At 38.9% G+C, this 25,911-nt stretch overlaps 1 protein-coding gene across 1 annotated transcript in view; it reads right to left on the bottom strand.

Moving 5' to 3' along the window:
* Window positions 1-25,911, bottom strand: part of SCFD2 (sec1 family domain containing 2) — a 401,788-nt gene that overhangs the window by 323,231 nt on the left and 52,646 nt on the right. The window contains exons 3-4 of the mRNA XM_030313874.2: window positions 21,343-21,470; window positions 3,775-3,950 (exon numbers count right to left, since the gene is read on the bottom strand). Of these exons, the coding sequence (XP_030169734.1) occupies window positions 3,775-3,950; window positions 21,343-21,470 (304 nt within the window). The remainder of the gene's footprint in view (window positions 1-3,774; window positions 3,951-21,342; window positions 21,471-25,911) is intronic.

Raw genomic sequence — 25,911 nt, 5'->3', positions numbered from 1 at the left:
GTTGAGCAACTGATTATTCCTTTCTTATACAAATAGCTCCAGAAAATATAAAAATGAAACTCATCCTGATTTTTAAGAAAGTACCATAACCTTTGTTTTAAAACCAGACAATGGCACCACAATAAAGAAAAATCATATGCTAATCTCACCTAGGAGCATAAGTGCAAATAGCTAAGTAAAGTATTCGCAAAATCCAGCAGTGGGGCAGGACCAAGTTGAACTTATCCAGGAACACAGTAATGATTCTTTAACATTAAAAAATTATGACTACAAGTCACCACGTTAACAATTAAGGGTGACAAAACCCTATATAGTCATCTAAAAAATTCATAATCTGTATTAAATCAAATCCAACATTCACATATGATAAAAACAACAGCAACAAAACAACAACGTAGCAAACTAGGTTTAGGAAGGAACATTCTTAGCCTGATTTTTAAAAAAGTAAAAAAACAAAAAACAAAAAAAAAAACAAAAAAACCTCAGCAAACATAATATTTAATGGTAAAATTTTAGAACATTTTCTTTAAACTCAGGAATAAGACAAAGATACCTCTTTTAACTGGCTCTATTGAGCAGTGTCCTCGTATCTGGTCAGTGCACTAAGAAAGAAAGGGTGTCCAGTGTAGAAAGGAAGAAACAAATATAATGCAAAAGCAAAGTTTTTGGACATGTGGTCACCAGGCAAGAGTCAAGAGTATTCCTGTGTGCCAGCAACAAACAATTAGAAAATTGAACCTTAAGAAATTCAACTCACAATGGTATTAAAATCTTTAAAATACCCACAAATAAATCTTGTAATTCTCTTTTATAAAGAAAAGCATAAAACTGGACATACTGATTTTAAAACATTGTAGTATTAATTCTGTGATGAATAAACTGACTAACCTGGAACGGACTAGAAAGTAAGAAACATGCTCACTTTTATGTGGCGTCTTAGCATATCATATATTAGTAGGAAAAGGATGAGTATCTTTTGGCTCCAAATAACAGAAAACCAACATTTTTTAAATGACTCAAACAATGAGAAGAATAATTATATCACAAAACAAGATATTTGAGCTAAGGTTCAAAGTCATCAAAGATCCAGACTCTGTCTTCCTCGGATCTCAGTGAGCTCCCTTCATTATCAAAACTGCTCATGTCACAAACATACATCAAGAGGCAGAAAAAGGAAATTGTTTCCTAATTATGTATCTTCTGTCAGGGCAAAAGAAAACCTTTCCTAGAAACACTTCCAGCAGACTATCCTTCGCCTATCTTTGGCTTGAGCTGCTAAACGAATCATCAGGTAAGGAAATGAAAATGCCAATGTATTCTGAGACCAATCAGGATTTGCCTGAATCACGTGAGAAAAGAGCAGACACTGGAACAAAACTGACGCTTTGCCAACACGAGAAAGAGGAAAATGACTCTTAGATAAATAATTTATGGTACTTGGAGTATTGCATAAATAATGTGGGGAGACTAGACTATCCATATGGAAGAAAAGAAAGTTAGGGGCGCCTGGGTGGCTCAATTGTTAAGCATCTGACTTCAGCTCAGGTCATGATCTCACAGCTCATGAGTTTGAGTCCCACCACGGGTGACCACGAGCCCTGCTTTGGGTGAGCTCGTGCCCCCACTTCGGGTAAACATGAGTCCCGGATAAGCCCCACTTCTCTCTCTCCCTCTCTCTCTCTTTGCCCCTCGCTCACTTGTGCCCTCTCTCTCTCAAAACAAGAAAAGAAAGATCTGAATGATACCATAAACAAAAATAAATTCCATGTGCATTAAAATTTCACATGTCAAAAGTAAATTTTTAGTGGAAAATATAGAACAACATGTTTAGAAATTAGGGGTATAAATAGGTTTCTAATATAAAACATAAATAAGCACAAATCATAAAGGATAATATTAACCAGCTAGATTACATTAAAATTTTAGACTTCTGTACAATATACTGGAATTAAAGTTAAAAGACAAACCACATCCTTGGAGAAGTATTTGCATGATATGAGACAGTTTTTCTGTTACCCAATAGATAAAAATGGGCACAATATAAGAATGGGCAATTGAGGGGTGACTGGGCGGCTCACTCAGTTGGGCGTTTGACTCTTGATATTGGCAGGTCATGATGTCACATTTCATGAGATCAAGCCCCACGCTGAGCTCTGGGCTGGCAGCACAGAGCCTGCTTGGGATTCTCTCTCCCTCTTTCTCTGCCCTCCTTTGCGCTCTCTCTCTCTCTCTCAAAATAAATAAACAAACAAAAAAACAAAAAAGAATGAGTAATTGACAGAAGAGGAAGATTGAAAAGCCAATAAATACTATACAAGATGTCCAACCTCATCAGGAGTCACAGAATTGCAAATTTACATAAAGAAATAGCACTGGCTCCACTATTTAAAAAAATGTTCTAATTTGATAAAACTGAGTACTGGACACTATGTAAGGGAACAAAATGTCATCCATGCCTAGTGCAAGGGTCAACTAGTTCAAACTCTTTGGTGATCACTTTTGGGATATTCAGTGAACTCAACAATATGCATGGTCAACAATCTAACATCCTTTCCAAGGTATGTATCCTACAAAAACTCTTTCATATGTACACCAAAAAACATGTCCTGGGAGATTCACCATATTCTTTTTTCTCTATTTCTCCTCCCTCTCTCTCTCTCTCTCCTTTTCTCTCTCTCTCTCTGTCTCTCTCCACTGAATTTCCTCTCACTCTCTCTGTCCCTCTCCATACACACACATACACACACACACACACACACACACACACACATATGGAATATTTGAATTGGATAAATATGAATTGGATAAATAAAGTGCTGTATAGTCATACAATCAAATAGTATGGTATAGTTTAAATGAACTAGATCAATACATGTCAGCTTGAACTATCTTAAAAATAGGATGTTGAGAAGAAAACACAAGTTGTTTAGGAATATTTATAATACAATATTACTTACATAAAAAGTAAAACCCAGAGCCCAATACTCTGTATTATTTATGGATAAATAAGTATTTAATAAAAATATAAAAACAAGGAATTGAGTTTGTGAATACCTCTGGGAAAACAAAAAGGAGAATCAGAGCCAGGAAGGGTATAGTATCAGAAATGTTTCAACTTTATTTCTAGTTTTATTTCTTTAATGAAAAAGGATATAAAGTAAACATAAAATGGTAGATTATACTGAGTCTATGTGGAGAATATGTGGATATGTCATATTATTTTATTTAAGTTTGAAATGCTTTATAACTTTTTAAGTTTTCCATGAAAATATTTCATCAATCATGAAAAGGTCCTGACCCAATACAAATCGCTTCAAATTCACCACATTCACAAATGTAGTTTGCCTTCCTTCATCTTTTACTAAACATCATTTTAAACCACATGCTAGATGTTATCTGAGGATTAGTGTCAGAAGAAATGTAAATAGTAGCAATATTCTACAAGAAAAGTAGCAAGGATTGAATAAAGATGCCATGGAGATCAAGAAAGGTCCAAATGGCATGAAATTGAAAAGAGGTTCCTAAAGGTTAGTCAAATGCTCAAAAGACATTCTTGATATTAAGTGAAAAGCCAAAGAGGTCACTATCAAAAAAAAAAAAAAAAGTATGGAAAATTCCTAGTAAAATTTTAATTTGGAGGTTCTTAGAGAATATGATATAGAGCATATGTCAACAATATGACTTATTATTAAGACTACAATAAATATCCAAGTTTTCCCCCAGAAGTGAACATTTTAACTACTAATATCCCAAGAAACTCCCATAGCAACATACCTGGAGAAGGAGTCTTTCAAAAGCCAGAAAGTTGTCCCATTTGGCAGTCTGTGGGTGTTTCAGAGTTTGAACTGTGGCCAGCCCAAGCTGTAGGAGCCCACAGTGACTCACTAAAGCTTTGAGGTTGTTCTTGAAGAGATGAATATAGGACAGGAGCTGCCCCGGAGTGACTCTCCCTGGAGAAACAATAATTTATCAATGGTGAAGTCATGAGAAGAATGTCATCAGTAATACTACTGCCTTACTGGGCAGAACTTCAGAGTTGACGGCGAGCTTTCCTAAGCCTTTGTGATTCTTAAAACAACATGGTGACAACAGCAAATTTGAAACTATTACCTACATTGTACAAGTAAAGACGCAGATGTTAAGCCATCTGGCCAAGGCCATATTGCTAGTAGAGTTTATCCTGTAATTCTACAATGCCCTATAAATAAGTTCTCAAATAAAGTTACACCAGTAAGTATTGGTGAGCTCAAAATAGGGTGCCTCTCCAAGACTGAGGACATAACAATCGAAGAAGCAAAAAGGCAAAATTTCTAATGGTGCGCGTGTGTACAGAAAGTCGGAGGAGAAATCTGTTATGACTGAAGCTAAAACCTTATCACTGGTATCAGTGGGTTCATGACAATATTCATGAAGATAAAAGCTGGCTGTTACATGAAATAAAAACCTATGGAGAACTGGAGTGGCAACAAACAAACAAACAAACAAACCTGGAAGACAAGGCATCAGAAGAAAATGTTTGGCATCATTTTTACTAGGGTGGTTGCCTTGACCTAGACCCAGAGCCCCATCTCATAAACGACTAGAGATTGTAAGAAAAACAAAACAAAATGCCTATTGAAGATTCACTCCTTCAGAGCCTCTAGCTCCAACTTTTGCCTATAGCAGTCCTTCAAGTGTTTTAACATTCTCCAGGGTCTCAGACTGCATTCCTGCCATTCATCGGTACTGTGGAAGAAACTCCTGAACACCAGATTCTCTCCACTGGACAAGAAGGCAGCAACGGGGCCGAACTTAGATGCAAGTCAGGTAAATCTTTCCTGCACATCTTATTCTGTCAGTGCTGGGTTTGATTTAATCATAGAACTGTGTCTTAATGGTAGAAAGCAACTACCATCAGAAATTTTGTCTAAAACAGCATATTAACTAGTAAATTTTTAAAAAACCTCTTGGTATGAGAAATAATAATACTGTCATTGCAGGTTTTTTTATTCATCATTTTCGTGAAAACCCAGTGTGTGAAATTTGAATAAACAAACTTTTGTGTTTTAAGTCTTGCATTCCCAGAAATCAGCATAACATTTCCCTCTTCTTCAGTCATTTTTCTAGTATAATAAAGGCACAGTACATTAAAATATTTAGATACAGTATGTCCTGCTAAAACTTAATTGTTCACACACAATTGGCAAACGGAATAATTTCAGCATTACACAAAAGTCACATCTGTTCATTTGTCATTTTTTCTCATTATTTTAACATTTTGTGCCACCTAATAGCAGCAGCTGAACACTGCAAGCCATAAGACAAAACAAGTCATGATACTCAGTGTGCACGCATTTCTAGCTCCTTCTCTGGGCTCTGCCTGGCCATGTGCCCCTGTCTTGGAAGTGCTTCCTGTTCTCCTAATCTTCAGCACAACTAAACAGCCTCTCCTCCTCTTTACATCCCCTTCCAGTAAGCTACCTTCAACTCTCTGGTTCACATAGAGTCCTGTATATGTTGTAACATTTCTCTTTGTATAGAAATTTAGCATATCTTTTTATCTATGCTAGTATTTTATCAAGATTCCTACTGGTTTTGTCAGTGCTCGGATTATTAATTTGCAAAGACTTTTGAATGGGCCTCTGCTAATGGTATTTTTTTTTTTATCATGAATCCTGATTCCCAGTATGTGATTCTGCAAAACAACTTTTCCAGGAATGTATACACATTATAGCAAAAACACCCACAACAATACATAAAGGTAACAGCTCTACTAAAATGAAACCAGAGGTCAGTGGGCAGGACCATCAGAGAAAAATTCAACAGTTAACATAAGACAGCCTGAATCTCGTGCGTGAAAGATGGTTTAGGAGATTTGTAAATAACATACAAAAGGCTCAGAGAGTAGACTGAACAAATAGGTCTATATCCCTTCCTTACTCCATCAGAATGCCAGAAAAAAATAAAAAGGGATAGAAACACACAACAAAGAGACTGTAAGATAGTCTATATGCAGACAAAAGATTTCAAACATTTTGCCCCCATCTGTTGGTTATTTTTGTAACCTACATTATATACTAAAACTTTCTTTTTTGTTCTGTCAACTACAGATGGTAGCCTCCAGCTTTCCATGTTCTAAAAAGAGGACATTAGTCAACCCCCCCTTACACTTCCCTTTACTTATTTCCCCTTTCCATCTTTCAAATCACCAATACTTATATTTGTACCTTGTCACGATGACAGGCATTTATATTTTTTTCTGCAGCCATAACATAGTCTTATGTGCTCTTTCTATGGTTTCATTAGAAAAGTTCAAAATCAATCGATAGTGCTTACATCATTATAAACTATATAACTACTAATGACAGAGCCAAATTATGTGCTATGATTACATTTCCTTATGCATATAATACTCTGCTCCTAAAATGCTCTATGGCATATTTTTTTCTTCCATTCTTCCTTTTCCCCTCCCTCCCTCCCTCCCTCCCTCCCTTCCTTCCTTCCTTCCTCTCTCTCTCTGTCTCTCTCTGTTCTGATAAGGCATTATCTGCCTTCACCGAAGGTTTAACGTTTTCTAACCTCAAATACACTCCCTTACCTTTGGAGTCTGTGGGGTTTTTTTCCTTCCTGAATACTGTCAAACCCTTCATGGTCCCATTCCAACATGGGCAGACTGTTTTCTAGGCCTTTCTGCACAGCCAGCAGCCTGGAACTGCTTTTATTGCTCTCCTCTGTTGGAACTGTTTCATTAAATCCTTGATTTTTCTTTCTTGGTATACTGCCTTGTTTTGCTGGACATCCTCAAGTAACTTCCTCAGAAAGGAAACTTTGAAGAAAGCAGAGTTTTTGTGTCCCTGAAAAGGCATTTTCTTGCCCTCAGGGTTTCATAATAGTTTGTCTGGGTCTGCAATTCTAGGTTGCCAATAATGTGCTGTTCACTACATCCTGGTTTTCATGGTTGCTAATAAAGAATGTGTGCCAATCTCATTCCTGTTCCTTTGTAGGTGAGATTCTTTTTTTCCATTTGGGGGCCCCCAGGCTCTTATTCTCTTGTACTCTAAGAACTCACAGTGATTATGTCTAGTTTAGAAGTCTTTTATTCTTTCCACTTTCTTCTCAGGAGGCCTATTCAGTTTGACTTTCTTCACATCTGGGAAAGTCTCATTCTTCCTTTGCTAATTTCTTATACTCTGCTGTCTCTTTCTTTCTGAAACTTCAAATATCGTTCTTAGACCCCCTAGATTGGTTCTCTATATCTTTTATCTTTTCTATCAACTTTTCAATGTCCTGTTCTTTCTATATTTTAGGGGAGTTTCATGACTTATGTTTAACCTTTGGCTAAATTTTGTTTGGATACGTACCATACAATTCACCCTTAAAATATACAATTCAGCAGTTCTTGGCAGAATTGTACAGCCATCACCACTATATACTTAGAGAGCATTCTCATCACCCCAAGAGAAAGCCCATACCCAAATTCCCTTAGTTATGAAAAAGATATTGCTATAAATCCATATAAATCAGAAGATGACCTGAATGAAATTTTCCACTGGGAGACATAACTGTACTTAGTTATAACTGAGAAACAGCAGAAATGAGAATATTCAAGTAATGATAACTGTAAGTGAACTCTAACTTTATAAATATATATATATATAGTCATTTTTATCTATTTTTATACTATTGTCATGTTTATCATATTGAAAAAATTTTAGCTAAAATATAAATTCCTGGAAGGTAAAAGAGGGTTGGAAGTGTACTAAATGATGGAGCAAAACAAACAATAAAAATAAACCTCCTAACCTCAGCCACCCATAAAAGGCTTTGCCATGAAAAGGTAGGGCAACAAAGAGGGAGCCACCTCCCTAGAAGATATCAGCAACTCCAGGCTCAGGAGCACCAGGTAAAACTGGTGGAAAATGAGGAGTATAACATAAGGTAAAGCATACAAATATTAAGTATACAGTTCAATTGATATTTACGTATATATCTACCATGTAACCACCACTCAGATCAAGGTATGGAATATGTTCAACACTCTAGAAGATTCCTTTGTATACCTATCCAGTCAGTAATCACACAAAGGTAGACCATTACTTCTGCCTCTACCAGCACAGATCTTTTTTTTTTAACTGCCTTTGAACTTCATATAAATGAAATTACACATATGTACTCTTTTGTGTCTAGCTTTTGTTCAACATTATCCAGAATCTCAATCTTTTTTTTTTTTAATGTGCTTTATTGCTCTAAATGATTGTACTGGGTTTTTTTCATCTATTCTGCTTTGATTGTTTTTTCATCTATTCTGCTTATATTTTACAGTTTGGAGCCATTATAAATAATGATGCTATGAACATTCTAACATATGTTAGACGTAAGCACTCATTGGTGGATGTAAGCACTCATTTCTATTGGCTATATGCCCATGTGTTTGCTGGGTGGGTGTATATTTAGCTTTCGTTGAAACAGTTTTCTAGGGATGTAGAAATATCTTCACACATTTTAAATTTAACAATTTAATTGGGGCTCCTGGGTGGCTGAAGCGTCCATTGGTGGCTCGTTGATTAAGCGTCCATCTTCAGCTCAGGTCATGATCTCACAGTTCACAAGTTCAAGCCCCGCGCTGGGCTCTGTCTGGGCTGACAGCTCAGAGCCTGGAGCCTGCTTCAGATTCTGTGTCTCCCTCTCTCTGCCCCTCCCCTACTCATGCCCACTCTCTCTCTTTCTCTCTCTCTCTCAAAAATAAAATAAAAAATAAACATTAAAAATTTTTTAATTAAAAAATTTAATAATTTTACATAATTTTTAAAGTGTACATGTAATGTTTAAATAAGGCACAACTGTATGACTAAGTTTCCTTCTGGTATTTTAATGGTGGGTAGCCAAAACACTAATAAGAATGAGAGAAAAGAGGGGTGCTTGGGTGGCTCAGTTGGTTAAGCCTCTGACCTCGGCTCAGGTCATGATCTTGCCGTTCATGGGTTGGAGCCCTGCTTCAGACTCTGTGCTGACAGCCAGAGCCTGGAGCCTGCTTTAGATTCTGTGTCTCCCTCTTTCTCTCTCTGCTCCTCCTCTGCTCACTCTCTGTCTCTCAAAAGTAAATAAACGTTAAAAAAAAAAAAAACTTTTTTTAAAGAATGAGAGAAAAGAATCACAAGGGACACTATATTGCCATATGATTAGTATGCCTCTTTATTTTATTTTTCTCATAATATTTTTCATATTTATTTACTTACTTTCTTACCCATGTTACATAGAAAAAGGCTTGGAAAGCAAGAAAGTAATTTAGGAACAAAGATTACGTTGAAGAGCACAATTGTGGGGAGGGAGGGTGTACCTTCACTTTTTAGTTCATGTACATTATGATTTGAATTTTCGAGAAGCAGGTGCTGGTATTACTTTTTAAATAGCCTCTTAATTCTGAAATAAAATCACGTATGCCTCAGGTAAAATAAACAGATATGTATTTTTGTCTGGGAAATTTGAGTTTATCACTATCACTGATTTATACAATGGATGAAGCATTGACTTTCAAGGGATAAAGAAACAGAAGAGTAAAAATAACTGCCAGCTTCCCACCTCTGTTGCGGTCAAAGGGCAAAGAAATATGGTCAGCATCCAGGTGGAGAGATTAGTCAGAAATGAGAAACAAACTTCACGATCATGATGACCATTAGACGCTGAAACAAGTTATTAAAGAAGGGAGAGGGAAGACATTATAAATCTTCTCCCGTAAGGATCTGAAGGGCAGTATATACAGCCATCTGTATAGTGAAACCTGGATAAAGTCCAGCTGGAAATTGATGTCCATTTTTATCACACTATATATACTGAAGGTTTCCTGGGCTATCCTTTAGATCGCGTATGTTTCTTGTTACACAAATTTTGAGCTCTATGGCACTACAAAGATAGAATAAGAAACTAATGTGAAAAGAGCATTTTAATTAGGCAAATCAATTTAATCAAATCATTCCAAAATTTAGAATTTTATTGCAAGATATGTTTTCAAGATGGTGTGGAATAAAGCATAACTGCTGTGGGACCAGGGGTCACAAATAGGAAATAAACAGCTTTCCCCAAAAGTTACACAAAACAGTGAAATATAAAACCACCAGAAACATTTACGGTTTGGTTTTCCTTGGAAATGCAGCCTTCCTGAGGCTAACTTAAACACTGCATCAACATTTATAAACTCAGCAGAAAGCATGGAAGGGAACAGATAGACTACCCCTGTTTTCTAGAGGGCAGTATTCTAGGCCGCCAGGGAAGGAGCATTTCCTTGGTGGGTCTACCCCCACTTGGAAAGGAATTTCTGCTCTCAGGGGAGCCTCTATGGAAAGAAACTCCCATCTTGTAGCCATGAGGCTTCTCATCATATCATTCTCGGGTTTTTAAATTCCTAGCCCTTATTCTCTTGTTGAGGATCCCTTATGTGAAGAAAACATAAAAATAAGGAAGAAGAGGAAGAGAAGGAGGAAGAAGATGAAGAGGCAAAGGAAGGAAAAAGAAGAGAAAAAAGATGCACCAATTTAAGTTAAAAATATAGGGCCAGAGGGTAGATGCTTGAAGAAGGGACATTAAAAATTCAGATTCCCATTTTGCAAATGAGGGACACCGAGAAACAGAGGCAAATCAAGTTACATGAGGTGTAATAGGGAAGCATTTGTTTAATGACCTAAAAGCTTTCAGGCATTATTTTTAATTCAATGAAAACTTTCTGTCCATTTCTCTAAGATTCTCTATTTCCTTCATACCCTTAAACAGAGGTATTGTTTAGGGTTCTGCCCTCCACCCTTCTTCTCAACCATTCTACCTTCTCTCTCTAGTTGGTCAACCTTTTATTTCCTTTAGAAATTTACTACTTAGGCTTCGAGATAATCACTAGGTAACTAAATCCCAAATCTCAACTTTTGCTTCTGGAAACCATTACTCTAGCCACACATTTTCCAACTGAAATGATCAGGGAACAAATCCTTCAGACAGAATAATTCCACCTCTACATTGGGTAGAATACTCTTCATACGCAGTTACATAACCATTGGTCATTACGTTTATAATGTGTCTTACATGCCCAGGAGACAATAAATAATTCCATCATATGCCCTTCTTTGACAGAATACTTTGAATTTCATAAATGCTATGTTTCATATAAATCATCTAATTATCAGATAAGCAGATAATCTGCTAACCCCCCATCTTGCAGACAGAAAAACAGACTCAGAAAAGTTAAATGACTTATTTGAAGACAAAACAATATTTTTTAAAAATTTTTAATGCTTTTTTATTTATTTTTTGAAGGAGAGAGAGAGACACAGCATGAGCGAGGGAGGAGCAGAGAGAGAGGGAGACACAGAATTTGAAACAGGCTCCAGGCTCTGTGCTGCCTGCACAGAGCTCGACATGGGGCTCGAACTCACAAACCGTGAGATCATGACCTGTGCCAAAGTCGGACGCTCAACCGACTGAGCCACCCAGGCGCCCCGACAAAACAATATTTTATACATTTCTTATTCCCTACAAAGACTTAATATATAATATGAGCAGATAACAAATATCTTTTAAATGAATAAACATGATTGTCTATTACCTGTAGATCTGGATAATATCTAGAAAAAAATTTCAATGAGCTTTCTTTCCTTGTATTTTGACACCCAGCTATGATTCCAATGATCTCTAGAAAACTGTGCCAATCTTGTACCCCAGGAAATATGGAATTTTTTCATATTATGGTTATCAAAGGTGTTCCACAGACCTCTGGGTCCCTGAGACACTATCGGGTAGCCGAAAAAGTCAGTTATTTTAATAATAATACTAAGATGCTCCTTGTTTTGTTACTGTGCAGTGTTTACACATGGTACAAAAACAATGGTAGGTGAAAGTGCTGGGGCCTTAGCACCAACACAGGCAGTGGTGCCAAAATACACAAGCGGTCAGTCTCACTTCAGAATGGTCACGAGAAAACTAGAGGTCCCTTGTATCAAATCTCAACCCTCAAGAAAACATCAATATCCTGTGTAAAGAGATGGGAAATATACGACAAGCACTTCTCGTACCAACTGTAATACAGTGAATGACTGGAGGAAAAGCACTGCTGTGATTACTTGAGTTGCCACTGTTTTCATGCCACATAATTCTTATGGAGGAAACAACCGAGAAACTCTGGTTCTTTGTACATTTTCCCAAAAAAATGAATGAAGTGAGCCTGTCACTTCCAGGAAAATGACAGTTGTCTTGTCAATGACAAAGGTCAAGTTTTCATATGAAAATTACAATTCTGGAATACTTGCATCTGCCCCTATATCTCTACACTCCAAATAATTAAACATTTTCTAATGATATCAGTGGGGAAAGCAACAAGTATGTTTTTTATATTATATAATATGTGTCAATATCTGGAAGATATGCATAATTTACAGAACAAGTATTTTCCCAGTTGTATGTGGTATAAAATAATGCATGTGTAAAAGATCCATTTAATGTGCAAGAGAGATCAGTGGGTTTAAATGTAACAGGATGGAAAATTCCATGATCTGGTATCATACTCCACAATGTCATTAAATCTAAGAAACTGCCTCTTGTAAAGTTGGTGTCAAAGAAGAATATCTTCAATTTTCTGAAAAGGTATTAAAATAGTCCTCCTTTTTCCAACTATGTATCTTTGTAAGGCCATTTTATTTTTAAACATTTCATCCAAAATACTATATCATAACAGGTTAACTGAAGAAGCAAATATGACAACGCAGCTGTCTTCCATTAAACCAGACCTCACAGGTATGCAAAAATGTAAAGCAGTGCTACTCTACATTATTTTGTTTTAGAAAACAGTTATTTCTCATAAAAATGTGACTCATGTTTACATATAAGAGGTTTATCATATTTTTATATTAATAAATAAATATTTTAAAAAGTCGTCCCTGCTTGAATTTCTAATGCAATGTTTTCTCCTTTCAAAGAGACAACAGATATAATCCACATAAACAAAAGCTTGTGGGGTCCTAGACAATTTTTAAGAATTTAAAGTGGTTCTGAGACCAAAAGTTTTGAGAACTAATGCTCTAATCAATGTTACTCTCAGAATCCACTCCTAAAACTAATATAGCATTATATGTTAACTAAAAATTAAATAATTTTTTAAAAATGAATGTAAAGGACTTCCTGAGACCAAAAGTTTGAGAACTAATGTTCTAAATCAATGTCACTCATGGACTCCACAAGAGAGTGATAGAAAAAGCAATCCATTAAATAAATACATAATAAACATCAACTGAACTAACAGAATTAATTCAAAAATGTACTTATTAAGGGGCACCTGGGTGGCTCAGTCGGGTAAGCATCTGACTTGGGCTCAGGTCATGATCTCACTGTGAGTTCAAGCCCCATGTCGGGCTCTGTGCTGACAGCTCAGAGCCTGGAGCCTGCTTTGGATTCTGTGTCTCCCTCTCTCTCTGCTCCTCCCTCACTCACACTCTGTCTCTGTCTCTCAAAAATAAATAAACATTTTTGAAAAATTTTAAAAATGTACTTATTAATTTCATGAACATTTATTGGGTATAGAGTAAGTTCAAGGTCTTGGTTTGGTGTGGAGAATACCAAGAAGCATAGATAAGAGTTCTCAGGTCCAACTAGTCAGGGTTTGCTAGTAACTGCTGCAATAACAATATGAACAAAAACAGTACTGACAGGGATATAAGATGTTGTGTATTAGAGAGGATGGAAGGGGATGAGAGAGATGATGGGAAAAGTGTTTGATGAGAATTTTAAAAGCCAGGAGACTGAATGGGTGTTTCAGTTTGGGTGGGGAAGGGGAAAGAAGTAGGGTAAGGCTTTGAGATCAGTTGCAATCATTAACTGAGTATCTATGTACAAGGTACAACAGGGGATACAAAAATATATAGTCTTCTAGGAAACTAGAAGTAAGGAACAGAAGGCACAAAACAACTACCAGAAAGAGGAAGATAATCAGAAGAGCAGAGTGACAAAGGGAAAAGAACCCGAGGGAGAAGACATGATTAGATGCACACAGACATCAAGAGGAACAAGAACTATCAGAAAGGAAATCGGCAAATAGAAACATTCATGCAGAGGCGCCTGGGTGGTTCAGTCGGTTAAGCATCCGACTTCAGCTCAGGTCATGATCTCACAGTTCATGAGTTCAAGCCCTACATCAGGCTCTCTGCTGTGAGTGCTGAACCGACTTCGGATCCTTTGTCCCCCTGCCCCTGCCCCTCTCCCTCTCATGTATGCTTGCTCTCTCTCAAAAATAAATAAATACTTAAAGAAAAAAAGAAATACCAATGCATGTAAGTGAAGACAGAAATAGTCATTGTCCCTCTGTTACTCATCCACACTCATTAAGCAATCCATTCACAAGTCCTAAGCCACCTGCTATGTGCCAAGCTCAAGAGCCAGGGAAGAATATGACACGGACACTCCCTACAAAGGTTTCAGGTCCACACATCTAACTGCAACGCACTGTGGTAAGTGCAACAAGAAAAAGAGCTGTGGGTCCTCAGAAGCCACGGAAATCAATTCAGCCTGCCGAGGAAGGGTTTAGGAAGAGGAGCAGAAGGAGATTAAATACGGTTTTGCAGAGCAAGTGACTTCTATATTAGATCATGAAAAATTAGATGGACTTTGACAAGAAAGATACTCTGTGTGAGCGCGTGTGCACGCACACACGTGCACTGGAAGGTGAGTGGTTCTATTAGTCAAGCTCCTGGCAGGAAGGACGGCACCTCGAACAGGAGAAATAAGGCAAGAATGCAGGCTAAGGAAGATCAAAAATATCAAGGAAACCAATGAGGGAAGAGTAAAGGGACATAACCAACCCTCACCTCAACCACACTGTCCTCTCACCCGCTCAAACTCCCACCCGCGACTGCACATGCGAGGTAGAGGACAGGAAAGGCTGCTGAGGCGGTCCAAAATGGTAAGCCCCCCAGAAGCATGGTACAGAAGCGTGAAATGGATCTGCAGGGACAATCAAAGGAGAATATTTCGGGCAAAGCTAAGAAAGACCTGGCTCTGCAGAGGTTCCTGCTGGAATATGGGGAGAAGGGAGGGAAGGCAATGGGAAATGATGGGGGAAGCATCCAGCCAGAAGGCAGAAGAATTTTATGATTGGCATGGTAAGGAGTCTGAACACTATCTTGAAGCAAAGGGTTTTAAGCACAGGAACCACACACTCGGCTCTGTGTTTGTAGCTTGGTAGCCGCTCCCCTCCCGCTCTCCTCCCACTCCCCTCTCGCTCCCCTCTCGCTCTCCTCCTGCCCCCAGTAGTTTGAGTCCTCTATCTCACAAGAAGCCTGTACAGAAGTCAACAGACCCAGGCTTGTATCCTGGATTACTTGCTGTAAAAGTATATAAGTCCGGGCCCAGAAAGGCAGAAAACAGAGCAGTTATCTGAACAGAGAAAATTTAACATACAAATTGTTAGCTGTGTAACTGAAAGGATAAAAAGAGAACTCGGGCACCTGGGTGGCTCAGTCAGTTGAGTGTTTGATTCCTGATTTCATCTCAGGTCATGAGCCCAGTGTTATAGGATCGAGCCCTGCGTCTGCCTGCTTGAGATTCTCCACCACCACCGCCCGGCCTGTCTCTCTCTGTCTCTCTCTCTCTCCCTCTGCCCCTCTCCCCAACTCGTGCTCTCTAAAATACAATACAATACAATCTCCAAGGTATCGTGGTCATAGCAGTTGTTGGAAGCAGATACCACTACTGGGCAGAGGGAACAAAGGGAAGAGGCTGGAATTATCAAAACTTAGAAACCAGGACCCTCTGCAGTAAAACTCAGTCCTCTGAGAACGGGGCTCTCCTCGACTGGACTGGCACCTCGGAGGAGTGCCCAGGCTCCTAAATGGCACCCGGGCTCATAAAGCTGCTTCTGCATGTGATGGCAGAACTGCAGAGTAGACTCGGCTGCTACCACAGGAAGACCCTGCCGGTGCAGGGGTGAAGTCAAGCTGACGTGACCCTGACAAGCAGCAGGAAAATCCACAGGAAGCAGAGAGGAAGGGACCAGAGGGACATCCCCTCTGGCTTTGCTGTCTCTCTCTAGCAGGGAGCCAGCGGGAAGAGCAGAAGGAGGTCTGCAGAGTCCCAGCCTTCGTTAGCGTTACAGAGCAGAGGGGTGAGTTTACATCTGAGAGACAGCAAATCAACAACTGGCACAGTAATCCTGGAAAAGAAACTGCATCTTTTTGGGCTTGGCGTTCCTTGCCTGTGAAATGGGAGTAAAATAAAAAGTACCAAATTCGTAAGATTATTGAAAGGATTACATGAAACAAATTATGTAAAACTCTGTTAGGGTACCTGAAATAAAGTAGTGATTCAATAGAAACCAACTCACTTCCTCATTCCCCAAATTGTGGTAACAGCTTCTATATGAAGACAAGGATGTGTGAGAGTTAATAATCAGTGTGTGTGTCCTATGAGGCATCCAGATTTTCTCATCTTTTATAAATTACCATATATCACATGGTATGAGGGTCTTATTTGGGTTTTAACCTATCCTTTGTGCAGTCTGACAATTTCACACACACACACACACACACACACACACACACACCAGCTGTGCATGTTCCCTTTAATTCCAGATAAAATTCTCCAGAATGAAGGTAAAAGATATAAACGTGATCAAAACATAGTTGTTATCCAGTCAGAACTGGATGAACTCCAGTACCAATAAAGGAAGCAGAGTATTCTCAACGATGGTGAAAAAAGTGTATTTGAGTAAAATTTTCTCAAGGCAGTTTTATTATGCGGTAAAAGAGGGACATGATAGTGTGGCATTGGTGGGAACCAAAAACCATCAATCTCATTTGGAGCCTTATTAGGAGAAGTCTAGTGTCCAAACAGAGGTAAAAACCAAGACATCTGTGTTCAGCTCTGGACATCACATTGTAGGAGGGACGTTAGCAAACCAGGGCTCTGTCTGGGGCTTGGAACTGGAGCAACTGCGATGGTAAAGGTGGGAAAGGCCTGTCTTCTCACAAATGGTTGAAAGAACTCACCCCACTTCATAATGAGTATATGGACCAGATACTACTGTGCCCCAGGACCAGGAGAGTCAATTAAGAAGTAGCTCAATATAACGGACCATACCCACACTGTCATCTGGAAACGTAGCTCAAGAGAGTTTTCTATAAAAGTGACCACAGAAGCTTGGAAGTCCCAAATACGAGCAAGGTGATTTGGGGGGAGTGAACAGAGTTCAATGGATTCATAACTAAGCTGAACATGGGAAAACTATTTAGAATTCTGCACGAAGAAAGAATGCATTATCAAAAGGCAGACACTCAGCATAAAGACTAGAAAAGGACTAGTGAACTGGAAAGAATGAGTAAGCATATTTCCCAGAAAGAAAGGGGAAAATCATCTAACTGGGTTTGTTTGCTTTGATTTCCCTCTCATCAAACAACCTTCTTCTGTTAGGTTCCCGTGTAGATTCACTCACTCAGACTTCAGCTTCTACAGCTGAAGCACACAGCACTGCTTCGGTCAGAACCTTCACTCTGCTCATGGCTTTCTTCCTCCTTCCATATTCTAGGAAATAGATATTTTCCCTATGTTTATGGACATAGAAATTGACGGTTGGCTCTTTAGTGGCAGAACCAGACATAACTGACTTCGCACCCCATCACAGTCACAGAACAGGCACACGCACAAGGTAGCGGTGAGTCTAGCAGTGAATGCTGCAAAGAAGTCCAGAAGAATGAGGACTGAGGAAACCTCCTTATGGTTAGTGGTCTGGGAGACTTTTTCGCAAGGAAGTGTCAGAAACCAGACGGCACTACATTAATAAGCAAGAAAACGATGAAAACACAGAGGCATCAAGCATAGAATACTTTCTCGTGAAATCTGACCGCAAAAGAAAACACGATGTTCTAGAGATCTGTTTTCTTTCAGCTCCAATGTGATCTTCCTGCCCCCTGTTAAACACTGGGGAGGACGTCCACTCTGCAGAGAGCAAGAGTGCAAACTGGTGAAGGTCCTCCAACCACAGACGTATTCCAGAGAAACCGAGTCTCTGTTTAAAATGCAAAATGTAGAAACGGAGACAGCCTTATTCTGGTCATTTCTTCTGGAAATGGTCATTTCGTATCCAAACAAATGGGTTTCTTAGAGTCTATTTCTTCTGTACTTTCAGGATACATTTTTCATTTTGAAAATGCAATTCAGTTTACGATGTTTCAAAAATCACTTTTCTGGGACACATTTATTTAGCTAACTGACAACTTAATAAGATTTTGGAAAGACGGCATATGTTTATATGTGAAATGATAAAATGAATTTTTTCTTTGTTTTAGCAACTAAGCGTTTTTTTCCTTTAACAGAAAGATGTTTCTTTCTGTCGGTGTTTATAATGTTTTAACATGAACTTACCTTGTACTGAGAAATTTTACATTTAAGATCTGAGGTTTCAATCATAGGATCCCTCTCAGTGAATTTAAATACGAGAGACTCCTCAATCTAGAATTAAAATTTCTGTTTAATGTTTCAAAAGTACTAGAAGCTTCTATTACAGAAAAATGTATACTTTGGTAGAATTTACAGTAGGGAGTGGGAGAAGAGTACATAGTTTAAAGCATATTTCATAGTTTTAAATGATGCTGGAAAAAGCATTGCAGCCATCTAAGACACCAGACCCTGATTTTTTTTTATGATAAGCTAAATGATAAGGAATTTTGAAATACCAATGTTTTATTACGTCTAAGCTCCAGATCTTTTCCTTACTGTTCATGGTTATCTATCCATTGGTATATGAAAATGAGACTCAGCACAAATTCTGACTGGTTGATATGAAGCAGAAATGGGGAGTCACACTGTTAAGCTTTTACCAAATTATAGTTGGCACATGAATAAAGTGTGGTTTGGGCCAATCTTTTCGGTCCTTCTTACAACCAAAATTTGCTAACAATTATCTATTTCTTTCCTTCTTTTTTTCTGGAATTTTGGGACAATGCAAATCATTTCATCTGAGGCTTATGGGTGTTTTTTGTGGGTTTTTTGTTTGTTTGGTCAACCAAAAACTGAAACATTTAAATTTTAATTCCTTATGGGGTTACCTGTCTTTTTAAAACATTTATTTCTGTCTTTGATTATTTTTAAAAGATATAGTCCTCTAGAAAAGTGTGTTGATCTTTCAAGAGTCCTATATTGCACAATAAAAATTGATTTATGCTCTGTGATAGCATTGTAAGGTTACATCACCGAACTGCAATATAAATGAACCTTATCACCAAGACCTTTGTGCAATCCTACTTTTCTTGATTCACAATATGAATTTGTTCCTGTTTCAACATTCTCATGGATAAGGAACTCCAAAAAGTAAATACACTTGTTATTAATGTGTATCTAGAACTGTGGAAGGAAGGAAGGAAGGAAGGAAGGAAGGAAGGAAGGAAGGAAGGGGGAAGGAAAGAGACGATGAGAGGGAGGAAGGAAGCAGAAAGAAGGAGGGAGGAAAATTAATAGTTAAATTCAAAGTCTCAAGGTAGCACCTTGTTTCTGTTCCAAAATAACACATAGAGTTTGGCATTAGTTATATGGAAATAGGATGATTTTATAAATAAAAAACATATCCTCTCATCTCAGAATATCTGATGTGAATTCTCCTAACCTTTCTCAGATATATGGCCTTAAGCAACTTAGTTTTTCTCTATTCCAGTTTCCTTATCCAAAAATGGGATACTGATGGTCCCCATCTGGCAGAATTACTGTGAGGATTAAATAAGATTAACACAGGGAAAGAGATAAAAACCTGACTCAATAAACACTAGTTACCTTCATTTTTCTATCATCATTATGTTCCAAAAAGCCCTCATATGGAGTCACCTAACACACTCAGAATCATGATTTTTTTTTTCTTATTATGATCCTGTACCTTTTTTCCTTTTAGTTTCATCCACATTCTTTCACTTGCAAAATTTTGTTCTTCTATTTCAACTTGGTAGTTTGATTTTTGTACTCATAAATAATCAAGAATTTGGATTATGAATCTCAGCAAAGAAAAATTTTCCTACCCAATAAAATGTACTAATATTAATTGAATACCTAAAAGCAGATTACAAGAGAAAAACATTATTTTTTTTAATTTTTAAAAAAGGTTTATTTATTTATTTTTGAGAGAGACAGAGCACAAGCGAGGGAGGGGATAGAGAGAGAGAGAGAGAGAGAGAGAGAGAGAGAGAGGGAGAGAGAGAGAGAAACAGAATCCGAGGCAGGCTCCAGGCTCTGAGCTATCAGCACACAGCCCAAAGCAGGGCTTGAACTCAAGAACCATGAGATCATGACCTGCGTCTAAGTCGGAAGCTTCATCAACTGAGTTATCCAGGTGCCCCAAGAAAAACATTATTTTTAAAAATAGCGAAAGAGGGGCGCCTGGGTGGCGCAGTCGGTTAAGCGTCCGACTTCAGCCAGGTCACGATCTCGCGGTCCGTGAGTTCGAGCCCCGCGTCGGGCTCTGGGCTGATGGCTCAGAGCCTGGAGCCTGCTTCCGATTCTGTGTCTCCCTCTCTCTCTGCCCCTCCCCCGTTCATGCTCTGTCTCTCTCTGTCCCAAAAATAAATAAACATTGAAAAAAAAAATTTTTAAAAATAGCGAAAGAAACTTTTTCAAGTTTCCAAAATTAAATTCTACCTATTAACCAGATTCAATATCCGTTTTAAATATTTCCATATTAATAAAATTATTTAATTTAAAAAATAAGTAAAACATCAAATTCATTTTTTAAAATCGATCAAAACACAAGTTCTCTGACTTTTTAATCAAAAGGAAAAAGCCATTTTAAACGCAAATTTGGGGCGCCTCGGTGGCTCAGTCAGTTGAGCGCCTGCCTTTGGCTCAGGTCATGATCTCAGGGTTGGTGAGTTTGAGGCCCACATCTGGCTCACTGCTGTCAGCACAGAGCCTGCTTCAGATCCTCTGTCTCCCTCTCTCTGCTCCTCCCCTGCTCAGCACAGTAGTTCAGTCATTAATTGAAAACCCATAAAAGACCCTTTCTTCATCCACAGTAAGGGAGTTGGGGGGGTTAGGGGAGGAGGAGGAATGGAATAGAATGGAGGGGAGGAGGTCCAGACCAATTTTGACAGCCCCAGATCTAGTAAAGAAACAAAGAATTAGTCTTTGTAAGCAAGGACTCTCCTGGAGTTCCCAAAGTTGAGTCTAAAACAGGAGGGGTCATTGCTGAGCCCTGAGGGCAGTGTGTCCATATTCCTTCCCTACTCTTTCAACCGTTTACAATTGCCTTGAATGCTCTCATCGGGAAGCCATGCTGGCTAGGCTGGCCCGCAGTTCAGAGCAAGCTTCAATCCACTTCCTGGAGCCTGTGGCTCCTGCCCTCAGAGAAGAGGAAGCGCTTACCCATACTCATCTTGATTGGCAGGTTTTCTCTGCTTGCTGCTTCCACTAGATGTCTCCGCACTTCCATCACTGCCTCTTTGTGCTTGGTGCTCAGTAAGGCTTCCCACAAGGCTTTGGCGGCCGCGTCCCTGCAGTGAAACCACACAAGAGCTTTAGAGTAAATTTCTGCTGGATAATGAAAAGAGTTGAAAACAAAATAACTTCTTAAATATCTCTTCCGAGCACGAATATAGTCTTTCCTACTGATAGGCTTTAAGTATTAAGACGAAATAAAGCATATCTAATCCATTTTAATCAGCACAAAATATTGAGAAATGAAGGACATAATAAAATCAAGCCCCCACCTCCCCGCAAAAAAGTGGGGAAGCAAAGCTACATTGTGCTGAGAAGTGTGAGAAAAACATATGATAAGTTGTTTGAGGTTTGCGTTTAAAAATATTTCAGAGTGTAATTCAACATTGCTAGAGTAACATATATATGATTTGTAAGCCAAAGTTAAAGGCATGTCTCAAAATGATTTCTCGGTGATTAGAAACATGTCAGTTTGAGATAGCATACTTGCGAGGGGAACACAAAGCAATCAGCAATGAGAATCAGTGTTCAAAAACTACTCAGTAGAATTCCCAATGAATGGGTTTCCTACTGAATGAAAATCAGGAATTAGGCGAAGTAACCATGGCCTTAAGTAGCCCACTTTGGGCCTTAGGTTCTAAGGCTGGTACTTCTGCAGCCTTTACAATTAACCATTGATACAGCACGAAGCACTGCATTATGCAGGGTCTCATCTGGGCTCACTTTTCCAACAGCCCTCTGTCTCACCCACCACGCCACCTCCAAATTATAAATGAGTACAGTGTTCTTTCCGGAAGATCTCTGCATGTAGCCAAGTATACACATTTGTAGTAACGTTCTATAAACTGAGTCTAAAAAAACAAAGATGACTCCTGTCCCTTTCTAAGGGCATTTTTCCTCCAGTTAAAGCCCCACTCACCCTTCCTACGGTCCAGTTAGCAACAGTTTGAAAATGAATGTATTTTTTATAGTTTGGTTTTATGACATTAATTTAGCTTTAAAGTTATACTTAATAGGGTATGTCTTTCAAGTTTGAATTTCATTTGGAATAATGGAATGATGTGTTTCAGCACTGACTTTAAAACCTGGCACACAATAATCTTTCATTAAATAGTACTGTTTTTATTACTATGTATTCTTTTCTGAGTGAACCACCATCACTGTTCAACATATTCTCCTTGTTTTGCTCTGATCGAAACTGTCATCGTTATAACTCAGCATCCAATATTCTAAGTTCAATTTAAATTTGCCTGTAAACTATATGCCAAGTGCTCTTCTCAGTGGTTGCAATACAGATAAAAAGGAGGCACAAATTTTCAATGACTTTAGAGCCTGAAAGAAGAGGAAAATATTTACACACACACACACACACACACACACACACACACACACACACACAAAATACCCCCCAAAATGTGATAAGAGGCAGATCCATGCTTGCGTAGAGTTTTCTGGTAGCACAGAGCAAGGGCTCTAATCCTGGGTAGGAGGACAGGGACTCAAAGAATGATTTCCAAGAGAAATGATAAGCAAGTACAGAGATCTATAAGCTCTGAAACCAGCCAAGGCAAGAAGCTGTAACTCAGTCTGGGAAGGAAAATAGTAAAGTCTTCAAGGGAGATATAATATCTTCATGACAAAACAAGAAAACAAGGGGGAGAAGGATATTACAGGCATTTCATTTCAGTACAAAGTCCCCCGTACATGGCACTAAAGAGTATTGTTTTGCTCCATGCTGACATGCAAGAGGAGGGCAGTAGATGTAAGGGCAAAGGGGAAGAGGAAGGCGCTACTCTCCAAGGGCCCCATGTTCACTGCCAAGGCTTATCATTCGGTAGGTGACAGGGAGCCAAGGAGTATACAGTCGATTTCACATTCTGAAAAGTGCAGCATAGCTTGGCAGTAACGAAAACGGTCTTTATCATCATTCAAAACTAGGTCTATTTCCTATGGGGCTTTGGGAAAGCTACACCATTTCTCCAAAGCTCTGAAGGCAATAGAGAACCACTAAAGTATTCCGAGCAGGGATACTCCCAGTTTCCCAAGTTTATGGTCCACGGTCGTTCCCTACTTTTGTTCTCCAAAGCACCTCTCCCCAAACCACAGGGATTTCTCACATATTCTCAACACTACACACAACTTCTAGAGTAGAACGTCACTGCCATCCTCTTTTCTATGCGAGTGTGTACTTTGCGAATACAGAGTGCCTCCAAAATCGCACTAGGTCAAGGCTGTGGTTGCCACCTCGGATTAGTGTTGTGGTTAAAATGTGGGCTCTGGGGTCTGATCAAATTTGGGTCCAAATTCTGATTGTTCTCCCCTTCGCCCACCCACCCAAGAGCTACACAGCCTCTTGGATCTTCCTCAGGCAGTCCAAGCACACAGACCCCTTCTCTTCCTTTGCCAGGAATGCTCTTCCTCTTACACATACCCCTCTCTCTCTTCCATCGTCTGCTGAAATATCGCCTTATGAGAGCCCCCCCCCCCCCGCTTTACTAAAACACACTTAAAAAATTAAGGAGCCCATCCCAGCACCTTATCCTCATATTCCTTTTCTCCCTTCTTGGGCTTTGCTGTCCTATGTAATCGTTATTACCATCTGACCGATCATGGCTTCCATGTTTATCTGTTTGTTGTCTAGCTCCCTCACAGAAGGTAAGGTCCTTCTACGAAAGTAGGGGTTTTGTTTTACCCATTGCAAAGTCCCCACTACCGAGAACACCGCCAGGTCTCACGGGAGGTCTACTCAATAAATGCTGAATAAGCAAACGAATAATGCTTGCTGGTTGTATAATCTAGTGCACGTAACTCTCTTTCTCCGTTTTCTCGTCTGTGAGACAGAGGTAACCGTAGTGACTACCTCACAGCGCCGTGGTAAGGGTTAAAAAAGATAATGCACAGAAAGCACTTTCCGGACTCACAATAAATATGAGTAGTTGTGTTCATTATGATGGTTGTTACTATTGCTGATGAACGATAATTGTCTTAAAATTCAATGTGTTCAAGGGTTTGTAAGATATCCAGTTAATTCACTTAATGACAGGGAGTCTTTTTTTTTTTTTTTCCATACAATCCTGATTTGCTTATACGTACTAAAGTCACTTGGAGCTTGTACTCTCTGGCTTTTTTCACGGCAACATTTTACAAGAAATACATAAGGTTTCCATGATCTCTAACACTGATGCAGTCAGGTCATGTTTCCTTGAAAATTGTTTTGCTGATAGAAACAATTCTGATTGTCTAGATATGTGTGACAGCTTCTAATGTTTACTTCCTAAACAAGACAGTTTCCTAAGTGCACCCAACCAACCCCCACATCATACACGGTCACTTTAAGCTTACCAAGCGAACACGCGGGAACTGATGTTGGCTCTCTGAATGACTGGCACCGAAGAAGACCACATTGTACTCACCGGCAGCCCCTCTATGTCCTGCACTCACCTCTTTCCCAAGTCTCTCTGGGACTGCTGTGTGGTGGTTTACACACTTATTCCTATGTCAGCATCTGAGTTGAACGTACGAGTTAATCACTGTCTTGCTCTAATTTGCCCATAAAATTGATCCAATAGACTATTTCACACTATTGAAGCTTCATCTGAAATCAATTCCTGATGTCAAATTTGGTAAGTCAAGAGAAGTTGACTGAAATCCATGCTATAATTATAATAGCGTATTTTACGCAAGTATTTATCCTCTCCAACTGTACAAATTTTCCGTTTTCCTGATGAGGGACTAAACAATACACAGAGTGCCATCGCAAAGGGGCCAGTGTAACAGACCAGTGGTAGGCAGGACTGTAGAAGTGTGGGTTCTGGAACCAAACAATAAAGGGTCTGGGTCTGCTGCTTGTTAGCTCTATGTCACTGGGAAGTTACTCAACCTCTCTGTACATGTTTCTTCCTCTGTTAACTTGGGGATGGTAATAGCACATGTTCAGTAGATTATTATGAGAACTGAATGTGTTAATATATCTAAAGCACCTGAAACAATGCCTAACACATACTAAGTGCTCAATAAACATAGCAGTAGTAGCAACAGCAATGGTAATTAAAAAAATCAAAGGTCAGAATTTTCTCATAAGATATACAAGGAAGCCTGTTTGGGAAATGCATTAGTCTTTTCTATCTACTTGCATACATATATGACTAAACACTGCCAATAGCTTCATTTTCTTTTTTTTTTTCTTTTTTCAATTTATGTATTTACAAGTTTTTTAATGGTTTTATTTATTTTTGAGAGGCAGAGACAGAACACAAGTGGGGGAGGGGCAGAGAGAGAGGGAGACACAGAATCTGAAGCGGGCTCCAGGCTCTGAGCTGTCAGCACAGAGCCCATTGTGAGGCTTGAACTCACAAACTGAGATCACTACCTGAGCTGAGCTAAAGTCAGACACTTACCTGACTGAGTCATCCAGGTGCCCCCAGTAGCTTCATTTTCTAATGTGAAAAGATCAACAGTACACAATACAGAATTCATAATGATACATATCAAACACTG

The sequence above is a fragment of the Lynx canadensis genome, chromosome B1, assembly GCF_007474595.2.
Source record: "Lynx canadensis isolate LIC74 chromosome B1, mLynCan4.pri.v2, whole genome shotgun sequence".
Lineage (NCBI taxonomy): Eukaryota > Metazoa > Chordata > Mammalia > Carnivora > Felidae > Lynx > Lynx canadensis.
This window is presented reverse-complemented; position numbering and strand designations above follow the sequence as displayed.